At 46.8% G+C, this 15626-nt stretch overlaps 1 protein-coding gene across 8 annotated transcripts; it reads left to right on the forward strand.

Moving 5' to 3' along the window:
- Window positions 1-5877: 5877 nt before the first annotated feature.
- On the forward strand, window positions 5878-15626 carry tcea3 (transcription elongation factor A (SII), 3). Of its 8 annotated transcripts, none has more exons than XM_084702306.1 (21): window positions 5878-6366; window positions 7050-7112; window positions 7499-7604; window positions 7701-7782; window positions 8166-8669; window positions 8784-8906; window positions 9192-9299; window positions 9727-9879; window positions 10073-10195; window positions 10335-10400; window positions 10559-10618; window positions 10880-10945; window positions 11052-11120; window positions 11268-11330; window positions 11460-11534; window positions 11685-11845; window positions 12443-12498; window positions 12811-12966; window positions 14557-14703; window positions 14793-14864; window positions 15208-15626. In XM_084702306.1, the coding sequence occupies exons 1-21, from the start codon at window positions 6298-6300 to the stop codon at window positions 15214-15216; spliced, it is 2331 nt and encodes a 776-aa protein (XP_084558432.1). In that variant the 5' UTR covers window positions 5878-6297; the 3' UTR covers window positions 15217-15626. The 8 variants fall into 8 exon arrangements, with proteins under 8 accessions (XP_084558432.1, XP_084558433.1, XP_084558436.1 ...); XM_084702307.1 differs by having other exon boundaries at window positions 5893-6366; window positions 10073-10174; XM_084702310.1 differs by having other exon boundaries at window positions 5893-6366; window positions 9727-9807.

A 15626-nucleotide genomic window follows, 5' to 3' on the forward strand; every position in this document is an offset into this window, starting at 1 on the left:
CCTGAGTTAGACAAGAACGGGGCGGCTGAAACACCTTCCCTGCGGCTCCATTTCACCTTCCTGTGGGGGTTCGTGCTAACGTGAAACATACACCAGAACATAACAAATCAACTGTTTTCCTCTCAAGTGGTGGAAAAGCTCCTTAAATATACTAAGCGCTTTATCACAGCTGTCAAACATCCTCTGTTGCTTTGGTGTTTGCGGTTAGAAAGTCCACCTAATAGTGGAGAATCCAAATGTAAAAGATCCAAAAGATAAAAGGTGAATGCCTGGGGATGGTAGAAGGCTGTAACTCTTGTTTACATGCAGTAGAAACAGGCATCTTGCTGTATGATGTACATTTTATTCATTTACCAGACGCTTTTACTGAAAACGACGTGCAAAGAGTTCATGTGGAAAGCGCCAAAATTCAAGGATCAGAAGTGCATGCTTCTGACCGTGTTTCGATGGCCAGCGTTGAGGAGCGGCCTGTATTCACAAGCCGCATAATCCACAAGACTCATTGCTGTGATGTAACACCGCAACCTGATTTCCTGAGCCTACTGAGACAAACACACTCAAACAGGATTTCGTCAGATAACTTTGTGTTTCCTTGATCTAGCATTTCCTTTATCTACATAATCCTCCACCAGGGTCGACCACATTGCTACATCACGGTGATCTTCAGGTGTGTGTCACTCCTGTGTCCTCACCTAGGCATTGCACAATGTATTTGAGCAATGTGTGTGTGTGTGTGTATGAAAGACTCGAATCCTCCTACACCCCCACATTCATACACACGCAAACTATACCACACTCATGCACAACCTTCAGTGATGTGGTTACCTGGGACCCCTCAGTCATGACATCACTGCAGCATTAACGAGGACGCTTGGGTTGATCTGTGGGCCAGCTACGGTTTTCTTTTTTCCGTCCTAGCGATTGTACAGGATTTCCCTGTTTCCTCTGGGCCGCTGCACTCTCATGTGGGACCAATCAATCCTCCATGAGTCTGAACACTCAGCTGAAAGATGTTTGGATAATTCCATGCACCCCTTTCTGCTCCTCCACTCCTCCTCTTCTCTTCTCTTCTCTTCTCTTCTCTTCTCTTCTCTTCTCTTCTCTTCTCTTCTCTTCTCTCCTCTCCTCTCCTCTCCTCTCCTCTCCTCTCCTCTCCTCTCCTCTCCTCTCCTCTCCTCTCCTCTCCTCTCCTCTCCTCTTCTCTCCTCTCTCCTCCTTTCCTCTCCTCTTCCAACCCATCCCATTTACTCCTCTCCTCCTCAGTTTAATTTCATTGTCAGATGACAAAACAGGCGCAACGTTAAACCGCAAGTTGTAAACTTCAAGTTTGATTGTAGCACACCAATGATCTGCTGGTGGTTGGTGCGTTGGGCTGAGGGTCAGACATGTGCTCATCAGTCCACCGAGGAGGGCATTCTTCAGCGGTGAGGTGCGATGCGAGGATGTTTATCAGGGCACAAACAGAGGGAGCTGCAGATGACGTCAACTAATATGATTACATCTTAGGCCCACGACGGTCTGGACACTGTTACGAGAAGCTGACACGCGCAAGTGTGCACACACACACGTGCGCGCACGCACACGCACACGCACACTCACACACTAAATTTGCTGGTTCCCATTCTGGCTTACCCACTGCATATGTACCAGCTGTTTCTATTAGATCCAATAGATTTATTGATTACCTAGCACTTACTAAGAAACTCGCTCATCTGATTTACAGCCATTCAGGGCTTTTGGATTTCTCTCTGTGTGGCAGGCAGAGGTGAACATTTATTTTCCAGTTGCTCCAAGATCTGGTTTGGATTTGGCGGGGTGTCACACACGTCTTTGAACTGCAGGAATTCAATTGGCAATGAATTTCCCCCCTCCATGCTGGGATCTTTACTGAGAAAATCACGTTGATTTCTCTCTCACTCAGCCCAAACACAGGTCCCAATCAAGATAAACATTCATTAATCAAACTGTAACAGTTTAGGATTAGAATGAAAATGTGCAAGGTCACTTTTTGAGGTTTCACTAAGTGGCTCACGCTGTAATAAGTCCAAATTCTTGCCCCCACTCGGCCAAACCTTAAACTCTTAACTCTGCAACAACACAACAACACAACAACACAACAACACAACAGCACTCTTCAAACGGGGCCAGAGTGAAAGCACACCTGAGGCTCCAGATCGCTGTTGGAAGAGGAAACGCCAATTACAGGCCCTGAACCCTCTTGGCTTCTGGCGGATTAGCACCCTGGAGCACGGAAGTAAGGGCAAGGAGGGATTTACACACTAACACAATTTGGATCATTAGCAAGGCTTTAGTCAACAAGCGTATAGGTTGGTTCTGTCAACGAGCACGGTGTGAGATTTCCTTGCGTAATGTGATGTTTGTACACAGCTTAATAGGTCAGTTGTCAAGCCAGTTAAATATACAATAACTGACTATTCTTGGGTTTTCAGTTATTCTCTGGGTACACTGTTTCTCGTACAGAAAATGTACTGTACATCTGTAATGTATACTTGCTCATGCAGACAGTGAAAAGGATGACGGGAAACCTCAACCCATCGTGATATTGCTACTCCACAGCAGCGTTGACACGAAAAACACCATCTTCAAAACCAGACACCACGCATTGCGTACAACAGATGATGAATGCGCCAACAAAACAACAGGGGTTGGTTATCATCTTCCACGTTCACCCCCTGGAGGGGTCTGGAGAAAAACACAAACTCTTTTCAGAAGCTGCTTCTCAATCGTCGACGTGACACTGATTCTAGGTTTCATTTGTAGGCATCTCCCTCTGCCTGTCTGAAAGGCAGGAGGCCTCCAACCTCCATGGCCTGTCAGCAGAAAGCAGGCGCATGAGCAGGGATGAGGGCACAGAGACGATGGAGATCACGGATGAGGGAGCGGGGATGATGGGAGCCAGGAGATCAAATAGCAGGCTTGTGTAGAACCACAGGATCTTTTTGCAGACATGCTATGGAAATGACTCCATGCTAAGCGTGTCAGTGTGTAATTAAAGGTTGCTCAAGGGTTGTAATACAACTGTACACATGCTCCTTTGCAGCCTCCCTGCCTTCTGCTGTATGTGAGCTATTGAGTCTTGGGAACTGACTGGCATTTTCTTCTTCCCAAGTGAAGTGAATTTGGGTAATCTGGAACATTTTTTCATGCATTTTCTCATCGGAGCTTCCTGAATAACTGGTGCCCTGCCCCTTTCTGTGACACCACACCAATCACGTTTTGGGATTTCAGTCACATAACATCCATGCTAAACTTATAGTCCAAGTTCTGTGGACTAGTCATCGGTTCCCCGAATTCACCCTACTAAGTCTATCTCCAAGTTCAGGGATTTACATAACCTACAGAACTGCATGCAGATAGCCTAACAACTGTATGTAGATAGCCTCAAAACATTATGCAGTTATACTGTCTAAATCACCTTCAGGCTTGTGTGAACCCTGGTTGTTGAGGCCTACCTCGTTGTCGTCGATATCAGGAGTAGAGTTAAAAAGGGAGACTAAGAAAGTGTTGCCAGGACCTGTGTGTGGGCACCTGGGTGTGTACAGTCAATGTGCGTGAGTGTGTGTGTGTGTAAGAGTGATTTTATTGGTGGGATGCACCGACTGGAAACAGGTGAGGCCAGCCCCCCAAGTTCATGAGCGTGTGGGTGGTCCGATCCTGCTCACCAGAACCAAAGCCTTTTCAGGACCAAACTACTGAGTCATTACTAGGAGACGCGGCCAGCGCCACCACCCGCACAAGTTCAGATGACCTCATAACCATCGGCGATGGTGCATGGGTGCTCGCGGGCGCACGCCCTTTAAAAAAAGTATCTACACCAGTATCTACGTGGGTGCTCAGATCTACACTAGTATCTATGTGGGTGCTCAGATCTACACTAGTATCTATGTGGGTGCTCAGATCTACACTAGTATCTATGTGGGTGCTCAGATCTACACTAGTATCTATGTGGGTGCTCAGATCTACACTAGTATCTATGTGGGAGCAGCCATGGTATCGGCGCCTCTGCTCATAACCCCAAAAGAGGACGTGAACGTCCAAACCTGCCACTCAAGAGTGTCCTATTTCAGCTTCTCTTCCTCTCGCTCAGCAGTTACAGGCAAAGACTTAAAAAAGAAAAAAAGAAGACATTTGAAGTGAAATCATTCATTTTCTGGGCTGTCGTCATCCAAGCATTGCCCTAATTGCCGGGGCTTGGCGTCTGTTCTCCCAGACTGGCAAAGACACCAGTGCCAGGGAGAGGTGCATGTGGTGAAAATGGGGGAGGTTGAGTGGATGATAGCTGGTGGAAGTATTCTGGTAGACTGACCGTATCGGCTTACCTCTTCAATTGCAGCAGAACACAGCAGAGAGGGCACCACTTAATGTCAAGGAGTGGGACAGCTTTCTTCTGCCTCCAGAGGGGCACGGCTCCAGAGGCCAGACCCGTTGTGGCAGACTCCACTTTCTACCCGCTGTCACGAGCTGAGACAGGATGAGGCTTCATGTGGTTTCGGGCCAGAGAGGCTAATGACAGAGCTGCAAACCCAACGCCAAGGATCTGGTGTAATTCAGCACTTCAAAACGTATGGGAATTCTGGAATTCACATCCGGTGTAGTGTAACCATGGGAACATGAGAACCCGGAGAGGGTATTTGGGGTGAAGGCAGAGTTCTTGGGAGTTAGGGCCAGGGTGAAGGCAGAGTTCTTGGGAGTTAGGGCCAGGGTGAAGGCAGAGTTCCCCCCCCCCAGCTCCAGTTCTGGAACAGCGCCCAGGGGACAGACTGGAGCTGTCTCTAGTGTAAGACGTTACATGGTGGCTGATCTTTATCCCTGGCTCCTCTTCCTGCTGTTTTCCCTTCTTACCTTTCGGTGAACTGGCCCACTTCTCAGGCCCTCGGCCAATCACTGCACAACAGACTCCCATTAAGGCCAGACATTGGCTGAGAACTGGCTCCTTCGGCCTGTTGGGTAACTCCTGGGTGAGGGACCAATAATGCTCTGGGAAGACAGCTCATTAGTGTTGTTTAACACACGGACACTTACTATTTTCTATCAACAAACAAGATTGTCTTAAATTGATTGTTTACTTTTTTTTCACCCAAATGACAGACGGTTTAGGCTTTATGTATTTGTACTGAACTGTAGTTATGAAGATTTTCGATTTCCAGAAAGGTGTGTGGGGAAATGTATTAACACTTCAATGCTACTGTAGTGTGTGACGCAATGAGGCACTGCCTGTCATATTTTCAAACATGCAGGAAACGTCTAAATTGTACTCTGACAGTACAGTGTAGGATAAATCAAATCCAAACCCTTCTCGCGCCTTCAACTCCCCACTCGTTTACGCTCTCCTTCACACAGTCATACATAGTTAGTATCGGTGATGTGTTTCTGTACCCTCTACTCTGCAACAATAGCGCCCCCACGTGGTTGTAGTCTGGCGGGGACCACGTCTGGATAAACAACCAGAAAACGGCGCCATTGAAGCAATCCTGTTGACGGCAAATTGACCACCAACAGCGAGTACAAAAAGTGTAAGCAACAGAAAGAATACAACAAAAGTACAAATCAATCACGCCTTCATTGCTAATTACAGTGTGTCCCCATTTAGCCAATAGACCTACTATTAGCATGCAACTTTACGGTAGCCTAACCATTCAACACTTGTCAGCTGCTGTGCCATAAATTCCAGAGCTTTCAACTGGTTCATGGCGCAGCTGCGGGAACAAAATAACTTGTTGAACAGCTTCTTTAAAGCTAATATGGTAGAGGACACTTCGCTTGAACTCTACTCCCCTCGGTGCTGTCACTTTCGATTTGGAGAAATTAAATATTGACTTCTAACTTAGTTTTGCCAAAGGCTACAAATTCACGTAGGCTAAAGGCTCGTCTCCTATTGTAAGTGTGTGTATAGGGGGCGGGTGGAGGTTATCTGAACGTGTTTAAACGTGCGTGCGTAAATGGAGAAGTAGCCCAACTACCGCAAAAACTAAATGTAGAACGGGGACCGCTATTAATATTCTAAGAGTTCCGTTTGCACGAGAATATGTTTATTTAAATACGATATTGGTACCAGACCCATAGCAACTTCTAAAATTAGGAGTTGTCATGTGTCATGTTGACCAGATGGTCAGACGATCCGACCGTCCTTCTGCCGAGGACACGCCCCTTATCCAAGTGGACACTAGACAGTACCGTAGTGTAAAATCCGATGTATGAAGGATCAAAACTTTCATTTATTTGAATGATATACAACGTTCAAAGTGATTTACATCTGCACGTTTGATTCATGCCGTTATGATGCGAGAGGAGGATCTAATTCGAATTGCAAAAAAACTGGACAAGATGGTGTCTAGAAACAACACGGTGAGAATGTATTTTGACACCTTTCTGTCGGTTGTTTTTTGTCACCGCGTGCTGCAGGCCTATGGGGGCTGTCTATATGAAACTGGAGTAGGCAATGCACGCTTATTCAATATATGTATTTTTTAATCCTATACAAATTCTTTGCAAGCTTAAATCCTAAAGTTAATCTTTAGAAAGAGTTGCACACAGTTCAGACATCAGTTGAGCGTGCAACAAATCCGTAACAGGTGTTTGGCAGGGGATTGGTCAGATCTTGCTTACAGCGCTAACTTGCTTTCAAGGAGTTGGCGACGATGTGACATTACAGTAGCTTATGTAGCGTTTAGGCCACTTCATGCATTCACTCTCAGTGTATTTCTGCGAGTTCAAGAGAATGTTATGGATAGTGGACAGCGCAAGGTCGAAACAGTGGTGTCGAGCGGGACTGTTTGTTGTTAGTTGGCCATGCGCAGTTATAGTCATGAACAGTTTTGGCGGATTTATACACATTACAGTCGTGCGCCGAAAATGTAATAGCCCTCCAAGCTTTAAGTCAAGCCCCATACCATTAATGTTGGCCTGTCCACATTGACACTGTTAACTTACTGTCCCAAAACTATCACCTTGTACGTGTGTCTAGACAACTGCAGTGACCTATATTAACACCATCCCAGCTGTTACTGACTGTTGTCTTTTATGAACAGGATGGCGCTTTGGATCTGCTGAAGGAGCTAAGGAGTTTTAACATGACGCTTAAACTCTTGCAGGTAATACTACTCAACCACGGAAAGAAAGAGATATTGCACACACAAAAAAAATTAAAGTGATAACTCCAACATTCCTTTTTATTTACTATTATTAATTTGTGTTTTTTATACTCAGGATTTGTGTTGTTGTTTATTTGAATAACATCCTAATTTTGTGAGTAAAGCTTGCAGGTTGTGTAGCTTGTAGCACATCTACTGAACCTTGGTCCACATTCTCGATGTCCATCAGCCAAATAAACCCAATTTAGATTCAATTTAAACACACAGTGAGCGGTCAGCTTTCAGTTCAATACCCGCCGATGAGTGAATGAACAAGTTGAGTTATTTCAGATCACTTTCAATCACAAACACGCTCCTTCTATCCCTCTAACCAAATGAACACTTAGGAAACCAGGATCGGAATGTCTGTGAACAGCATCAGGAAGCACTGCTCCGATGAGGAAGTGGTAACCCTGGCTAAGCTACTCATCAAAGACTGGAAGAGACTTCTGGGTAAGTCCGCGAGTGTTAAGGATCACTTCAGTATTTCTGCTTCAGGCGGCACAGTGTGTGCTGTGGATCACAGACCCTGTTCTGAATGCCTTGCAGATGCCCAGAGCCCCACTGATATGAAGAACGGGGCTGAACACCCCGGGTCTCCGGTCCATTCCCCTTTTGATGGAGACACCAGGTGAGTTGTTTTCTAGAAAAGGGAGACACACGTACTGAGATAACAAACACACACACACACACATCCATTTACACACTGAGATAACAAACACACACACACATCCATTTACATACTGAGATAAAAAACACACACACACATCCATTTACACACTGACATAACAAACACACACACACACACACACACACACACATCCATTTACACACTGACATAACAAACAAACACACACACACACACACACACACACAAAACAGGTTCGTAGAAGGAAACAACACAAAGTAAAAAGGTTTGAGTCACGCATTCTACACGCATGTCGGCCTAAAGACAAGACAAGTGAGAGAGGAACAGCAGAGTTTGCTGTGGCCAGCCCTGCACTTCTCTCTAAGTCACAGGAGACCAGAAATCGAACAGAGGTCAGACTCGGAGCCTGATATAAAAGACCCAGACAAACCTGGAAGAGACAAGCTCGAACACGACCAGAGGAAGGACAAGCAGCCTGGGGGAGAATGGAAGAGAGCGAGGCCTCCAACTGGACACCAGAACCACGAGCCGCTAGAGACATCCAAAACCGGTAAACATCCACAAGAGCCCAGGAAAGAGAGTCACGCAGAAGAGAACAAGAAGCACAGGAACCTCGACGACACGGGGAAGGAGAGACGTACGGAGGTGCCGAGAAAGGAGAGACACATTCAAGACCATCACAACAACCGACACGAGCAGGAAACCAAGACGGCCCGACCGTCAGTGGAACCCAAGAAGGACAGGTGTCCGGAAGAACCCCGAAAAGACGAGCGGAGAGAGAGACACGCGGAGCCGTGCCGGAACGAGAGACGCTCGCACGAGACACCCAAAGAGAGACCCGCCGACAACCACAAATGGGTGTTTGAGAGGTGAGAGGTGACACAGGAGGCCTAGGTCCCAAGTGTTGAACCTGCTTACAGTACACACCGGGTGCCAGACCTTCAATGGATATCTTTTCTTACCCCTCCCCCCCCCCCTTGCAGAAGAAGTGTGTTGGATGGGAACATTCTGTACCCCTCCCGCTACCCCTCTCCTCCCCGGATCCCCCGTCCCCCTCGCCTTCTTCCTCCGGTCAAACGTCCGTCGGTGGAGGTGACCAGAGAGAGGTCAGGGCGGATTTGCGCCGTGCTGTCCCCTGCATGCGACTCCTAACCCCACGTAGACTTCCTTACAATGCCACGCTTGTAGCTTCATATGCCGGAACTGGGTCGGACTGCGTCACAACCTGAATATTTTAATGGTTCGCCGCCACAGGAAGGCAGCGTGACAGAGCCGCCAGTGGTCTGATGGTGCATGGGGTGATCCGGTTGGGCATGTGTTGCATTCGCCAGTGGCTTAGGTCTGCCTGTGTGGTGTTGTGGTGTTCACCGTCTGAAGTCCTGTCTGCTTAGGAAGGACTCCACGGACTCTCTGCCCTCCTCCCGTCCTCCTCGTGCGCAGCCCCCCAAGTCCACCTCTCCTCCACCCAGACGGCCTTCTCTGGAGGTGAAGAAGGAGAGGTCAGAAGCAGTGCTTTGTGTGAAAAGATGGATGAACGTTTGTGGAAGGTGGTTGTGAGGTTGCGTTTGTCTACTCAGAGACCGTAGAGGCGCCAGGCGCACAACAGATCAGATTAGTGTGTCTGTTTGATGTTCTGGCTGTCGTGGAACACAAAAAGGAAAGATCTCAAACATCTCAAACATTGCATGTCTGCATGACCATCTGTTTTGGTGGGAACCCTCCCAACCACACAACAGACAACCTGCACCAGTCTGCATCCAGAGGGCCCAAACGAACGAATCACTCTAGTTTGCTTATGATGTCATAAAAATGCACCGATACTTCCTGTCAGACTTTAGGCCATTTGTGCTGTAAAAGCCGACAAGCTTTTTTGTGTGTGTGCGTTCGTTCAAACTGAGTCAAACTTTGGATGTTCCATTCAGGAAGAAAGCTCCGGACCCCAACGCCCCGCTTTCCCCTGTTCATCTTCACCTTCATCCTCCACCTCAGCCCTCCTGCGTGCTGGAGGTCAGGAAGGAGAGGTCAGACTGCTTGTCTTCTGATCCTCATTAACCACCGAGGCAGTGTCTGCTTTGAAATGTGATTACGTTTCTGTGAGGGATCCGTGTTTCTGTGTAGTTACTGTGTACAGGACAGTAGAACTCAAGAACTCTATGAGGGAGCAGTTTTAGTGTTATTCAGTTTCTGTGTATAGAACTGCAGAGCACTTGAAGCTTGTGTGTTTTATGCTGAGGAGCGATTGTGACACCTGCGATTCCAATCTTCCATTCAGAAAAGCGCCCCCGGACCCCAATGCTCCTCTCGCTCCTCTTCCTTTTCATCTCCACCCCCCGCCCCCCACCAAGCGCCTGTCGGTGGACGGAAAGAAGGAGAGGTCTGGGCAGGATGTGACATCGTAGGGTGCTCTGTACTTGAGAGTCACAGGAAATGCTTGTTCTGGGATACATCGCAATTCCTAAACGTGGTTAGATGTAGTTTGTTTGTTTTCCTACGACGTTTTTAAACGTCCGTTCTCTCGTTTTTTTACCTCCCAGAAAGGAGATATCCGAATCCAGACCTGTTCCTCAGAAGAGGCCGTGTGACCATATAAAACACGACAGGTGTGGGGCCAGCGAACGATGACGTAACCTTTGTACTGGCTAGGGGACTCGATGTCACGCCGTTAGGACCTGGCATACCCACCGTATCGTCTACTAAATATTCTGATGATGACCAGAGTTGCAGCCGGCAGGAGTTTTCAACATCTTTTCCTTTGCAGGAAAAACTCATCAGAGAGCAAAGCACCCAAGTTATCGTCTGTGGAAGCTAAGAAAGACAGGTTGGCGAGTGAGAGAAGCATGCTGACTCACAGATACTGTGCATGCGTGTTCCACGGCTGTGCTCAGTAATGAAATCCGTATTGTTTATTGGAGCCAATGGGGGGGTCAAACATACTTTATACTAAACAGCTTCTCATAGGGCAGCCTGTGTCTGTGCTCACCCTATCACAGGCCTCCTTTCGGTGGCGGCCTGTGCACGAATCGTCCAATGCCTGTTCTGTGGTGAAACAAGTGGCAAACTGATATTTCCCGCCTTTCAGAAACGACTCATCTAAATCTAAACCACAACCTCCTAAGCGCTCAATTGTGGACGGCAGGAAAGACAGGTCTGCAGAAGCAGAGACAGACTGCCTTGTTCCTTGTGCATTGTAGTCTCTAGTTTTTGTCTACCAATCTCATTGCCTCGGCTAACGTTCACATCCGTATTTGTAGGAAGGACTCGACAGACTCTAAGCCTGGACATCCAGTCAAAAGACATTCATCGGACTCCAAACCAGACAGGTACAGCTTTTATCCCGCCTTGGGATACCTTTTGTTGCCGGCACGACTCCCCGAAACACTTATCTTTATCTCAATGTTCAGTGTGTCACTGGCGATCAGGCGACATCCATCTCAACCCAAATCTCTGGTGACATTTTGTTATCTCAGGAGGGAGTCCACTGACTCCAAGAAAGCTGTATCCCCACCGGCTAAGAAGCTCTATGGTGACAGGTAGGCCTGGGAGGAAGTCATCTTCCCCTTCTCCCTCATTGATCTGTGCTGTTAATTCCATCCAGACTGTTCTGTGTGCGCTGCCTTATGCGGTCCATTAGGGGTAATAGTATTTAATGACTCTTCCAGAAGGGAGTCGCATAGCTCCAAGTCCTCCCCCTCCGTCACTCTGCAGAGGAAGGCCTCCACTGACAGTATTGAACGGTAAATCCATAACATAACCAAAAATGCTTTTTTACATTGGTGTGTCGTGAACCACACAGACAAAACACAGCCTGACAACCGTCGTTTACTAAGAAATGACATGCCAATTAAATCATTTTGTGTCTCCTGTTCCCCGTGTCTGCTGCCCAGGAGAGTAAAACCAGACACCCCCAAGTCCCCCACCACCCCGACCAGCCCCATGTCTCCCTCCTTCAGCTCAGCAGGGGGTCCGCTGTCCCCTCGCCTGGCCACGGGGGACTCCGTCAGGGACAAGTGCATCGAGATGCTGGCGGCTGCACTGCGTACAGACGGTGGGAAGACAGACACCAGGAGACAGCTCTGTAGAGACATGGAGACAGTAGACAGCTCTGCAGAGACAGGAGACATCTCTGTAGAGACAGGAGACAGCTCTGTAGAGACAGGAGACAGCTCTGTAGAGACATGGAGACAGCTCTGTAGAGACATGGAGACAGCTCTGTAGAGACATGGAGACAGTAGACAGCTCTGTAGAGACAGGAGACAGCTCTGTAGAGACAGGAGACAGCTCTGTAGAGACAGGAGACAGCTCTGTAGAGACAGGAGACAGCTCTGTAGAGACAGTAGACAGCTCTGTAGAGACAGGAGACAGCTCTGTAGAGACAGGAGACAGCTCTGTAGAGACAGGAGACAGCTCTGTAGAGACAGGAGACAGCTCTGTAGAGACATGGAGACAGTAGACAGCTCTATAGAGACAGGAGACATCTCTGTAGAGACATGGAGACAGTAGACAGCTCTGTAGAGACAGGAGACAGCTCTGTAGAGACAGGAGACAGCTCTGTAGAGGCACTAGACAGCTCTTTAGAGACAGTTGATAGCTCTGTGGAGACAGAAGAGTTTAAGTGTCATTATTCTTACCTTCGTCTCCTTAGATAACTACAAAGAATTTGGGACGAACTGTGATGCCATGGCTGCAGAGATGGAAGACCATATCCTTTGAAACGCTCTGCCCTTTCCGCGTATTAAACGGCCTTCAGTTTGAACTTCTTGACATTTACATTAGATTAAATGTACAAATAGCATTAGTGTATTTAAGCACAGCAGATAATCAAGAACCTCAAATGCCCTGTATTTCAGTAGTTTGTGCCAAGGCCCTTTCTGCAGTTTTACCAGACACAGTGCAACAACATCACATCATGTATGTACTCTGTGGACCGTAACGCCAGCAGATGGGCCCCTGTGTATGAGCGATGGTTCCTGTGGTCAGATGTCTCGGAGCTTCCTTGACTCCCTGCGCTCACATATCTACCAGGAGAACCGAGCTACAGACATGAAGTACAAAAACAGGGTCCGCAGCCGCATCAGCAACCTGAAGGACCCCAAGAACCCGGGTCTGCGGAGGAACGTTCTGGCAGGAGGCATCGAGCTGGGCCGCTTCGCTGTCATGACTGCAGAGGTAGAGCAGCACCTCACGCACACACTCACAATGCCTGTAACAAGTAGTCGCCCCCCTTGGATGTTTTACCCTTGTGTTGCATTTATACATGAAATCATGGTCGGTATCATTGGACTTTTTTGACAAGAATTTGCACACCAAAAAAACTGTAATATCAAAGTGAAAACTGATTTTTACAAAATAATGTCAATTAATTAAAAATATATAAGGAGAAGTAGATGATTGCATAAATATTCACCCCCTTCAGGTTAGTATTTAGTACATGCAGCTTTGGCTGTAATCACAGCACTGAGTGTGTGGATATGTCTCAATCAGGATGCCACGTCTGGACACTGATATTTTTCTCCATTCTTCCTTGAACAAGCTCAAGCTCTGTCAGGTTGCTCGGGGATCGGGCATCCAGCCACAGATTCTCGATTGGACTGAGATCTGGGCTTTGACTTGGCCACTCCAGAACATTCACCTTGTTGTCTTTGAACCATTTCTGTGTAGCTTTTTCTGTGTAGCTTTTGCTGTATGCTTTGGGGTGTTGTCTTGCTGGAAACATCTTCTCCCAAGTCGTTGTTCTCTTGCAGACTGAGTCAGATTATCCTCCAGGATTTGGCGATACTGAGTCTCCCACATGCCTTTGGGCGAATTTCAGGCGAGATTTCATATGAGCTTTTTTCAACAGTGGCTTTCTCTTTGCCACTCTGTCATACAGCTTTGACTGGTGAAGAACCCGGCCAACTGTTGTATGTAGTCTCTCCCATCTGAGCCACTGAAGCTTTTAACTCCTTCAGAGTGGTCGTAGGTGTCTTGAAAATCTTTTTGTAGCCTTTTTATATCTCCTTACTTATACTTTTCAATTATCTTTTTTCTGAGTGGCTTTGAGTGTTCTTTTGTCTTCATGTTGCAATCGTAGTAGGACTACTGATTATCGAGGACCTGGATCTCCCAGACACAGGTGTTTTTATACTACAATCACCTGACACACATCAACTGCTCTCAGGTGATCTCCATTTCACTAATTGTGAAACTGCTGGCATCAACTAGCTGGACCTCTGTTGAATTTGGTCAGTCACTTTTAAGGGGGTGAATATTTATGCAAACACTTATTTTACACTATATATTTTAAATGTATTGATATTCGTTTGAAAAATAAGCTTTTTTTTTGTGCACATTTCTGTCAAGAAAGCCTAATTATATGGACCATGATTTCATGTATAAAAGCAACAAAAGGGGAAAACATCCAAGGGAAGTATAAATACTTTTTATAGGCATTGAACACGCTCACACACTCACTCACACAGCTGTCATGACTGCTGAGGTAAAGCATCCTGGCTGGTAGCCTGACACACACTCACACACTACACACACACTCACACATATACACACACACTCACTTACACATGCTCACTTACACACACTTACTCATGGTACACCATGACCACACTATTGTGGTCACACACTCACATACACTCTCATACACTCTCGACCCCCCTTCTTCGATTTCTCTCCTTCTCTTTCCTTTCTCTCTTCTCATTCTGTCCTCTGTCTTTCATTTTCTCCCCTCTTCTCTCCCCCTCCCCTCTCCCCCTGTGCGTGCAGGAGATGGCCAGTGATGAGTTGAAGCAGCTGAGGAATGTGCTGACCCAGGAGGCCATCAGAGAGCACCAGATGGCCAAGACAGGTGGCACCTCCACCGACCTGCTGCAGTGCGGAAAGTGCCGGAAGAAGAACTGCACCTACAACCAGGTGGGTTCACCTGCCTGCCTGCTCCGCCTGCTCACAGGCAGGTCAACAATCTGAAACCCTAAACTGTGTGTGTGTGTGTGTGTGTGCAGGTCCAGACCCGCAGTGCTGATGAGCCCATGACCACCTTTGTGCTGTGTAACGAGTGTGGAAATCGCTGGAAGGTATGTTCTCCCCCTGAACGACGGGGTTAGATTGTTATATTGAGACAGTATTTTAAATTGTAACGTGTTTATATTGTTTCATGTTTACATTATTGTATTGTAACACGTTTACTTTGTTACTATTCATTGTTACAATGTATTGTTAACTGTTTGCATTATACAGTGGCAGTTATAATGTCACAATATTCTACTGTTACATGTTACATTGTTCATTTATTATCAGCATTGTTGTATTCTGGCAGTAACGTGCACCTAATTAAGTTAGCCACTGATACAGTGTTAGTAATCAAAGTGTACTGATGTTATATTTTGCTGAGCCTTAATGTCTTCACCTGTCCCCCAGTTCTGCTGATGTATGCTGCTGGAACCAGGATTCTGGGAGGTCAAAGGTCACGTTATCTGCCCCGAGGGAATTCTGTCTTGGACCTTGCCCATCACACAGAACAATAACATTGCTTTTTCTAAAGGGAAAAGGGAAATAATGGATGACGAATCATTGTTTAGTGATTTTACAACAAAAAAAACACACATCGTGTTTTGAGATACTTTGAATTTATACTTTTTAAGATTGGTGAGCATGAGATTTAGACTGGGATTTAATTCATGTTAACATTGTCATGGGCTAGGTGGGGTGGGTGGAGGGGTTTGTCCAGGTGGGTGATTGAGTCATTGATCCTGTTGAATCACAAGCTACACTAAGGTGCTTCTGTGGTTACACGCTGATATCAATTTCACTAATAAAAAGCTGATTTTATTTCAGAA

This window comes from Hypomesus nipponensis, chromosome 2, assembly GCF_054491055.1.
Source record: "Hypomesus nipponensis isolate SF chromosome 2, ASM5449105v1, whole genome shotgun sequence".
NCBI classification, from domain to species: domain Eukaryota; kingdom Metazoa; phylum Chordata; class Actinopteri; order Osmeriformes; family Osmeridae; genus Hypomesus; species Hypomesus nipponensis.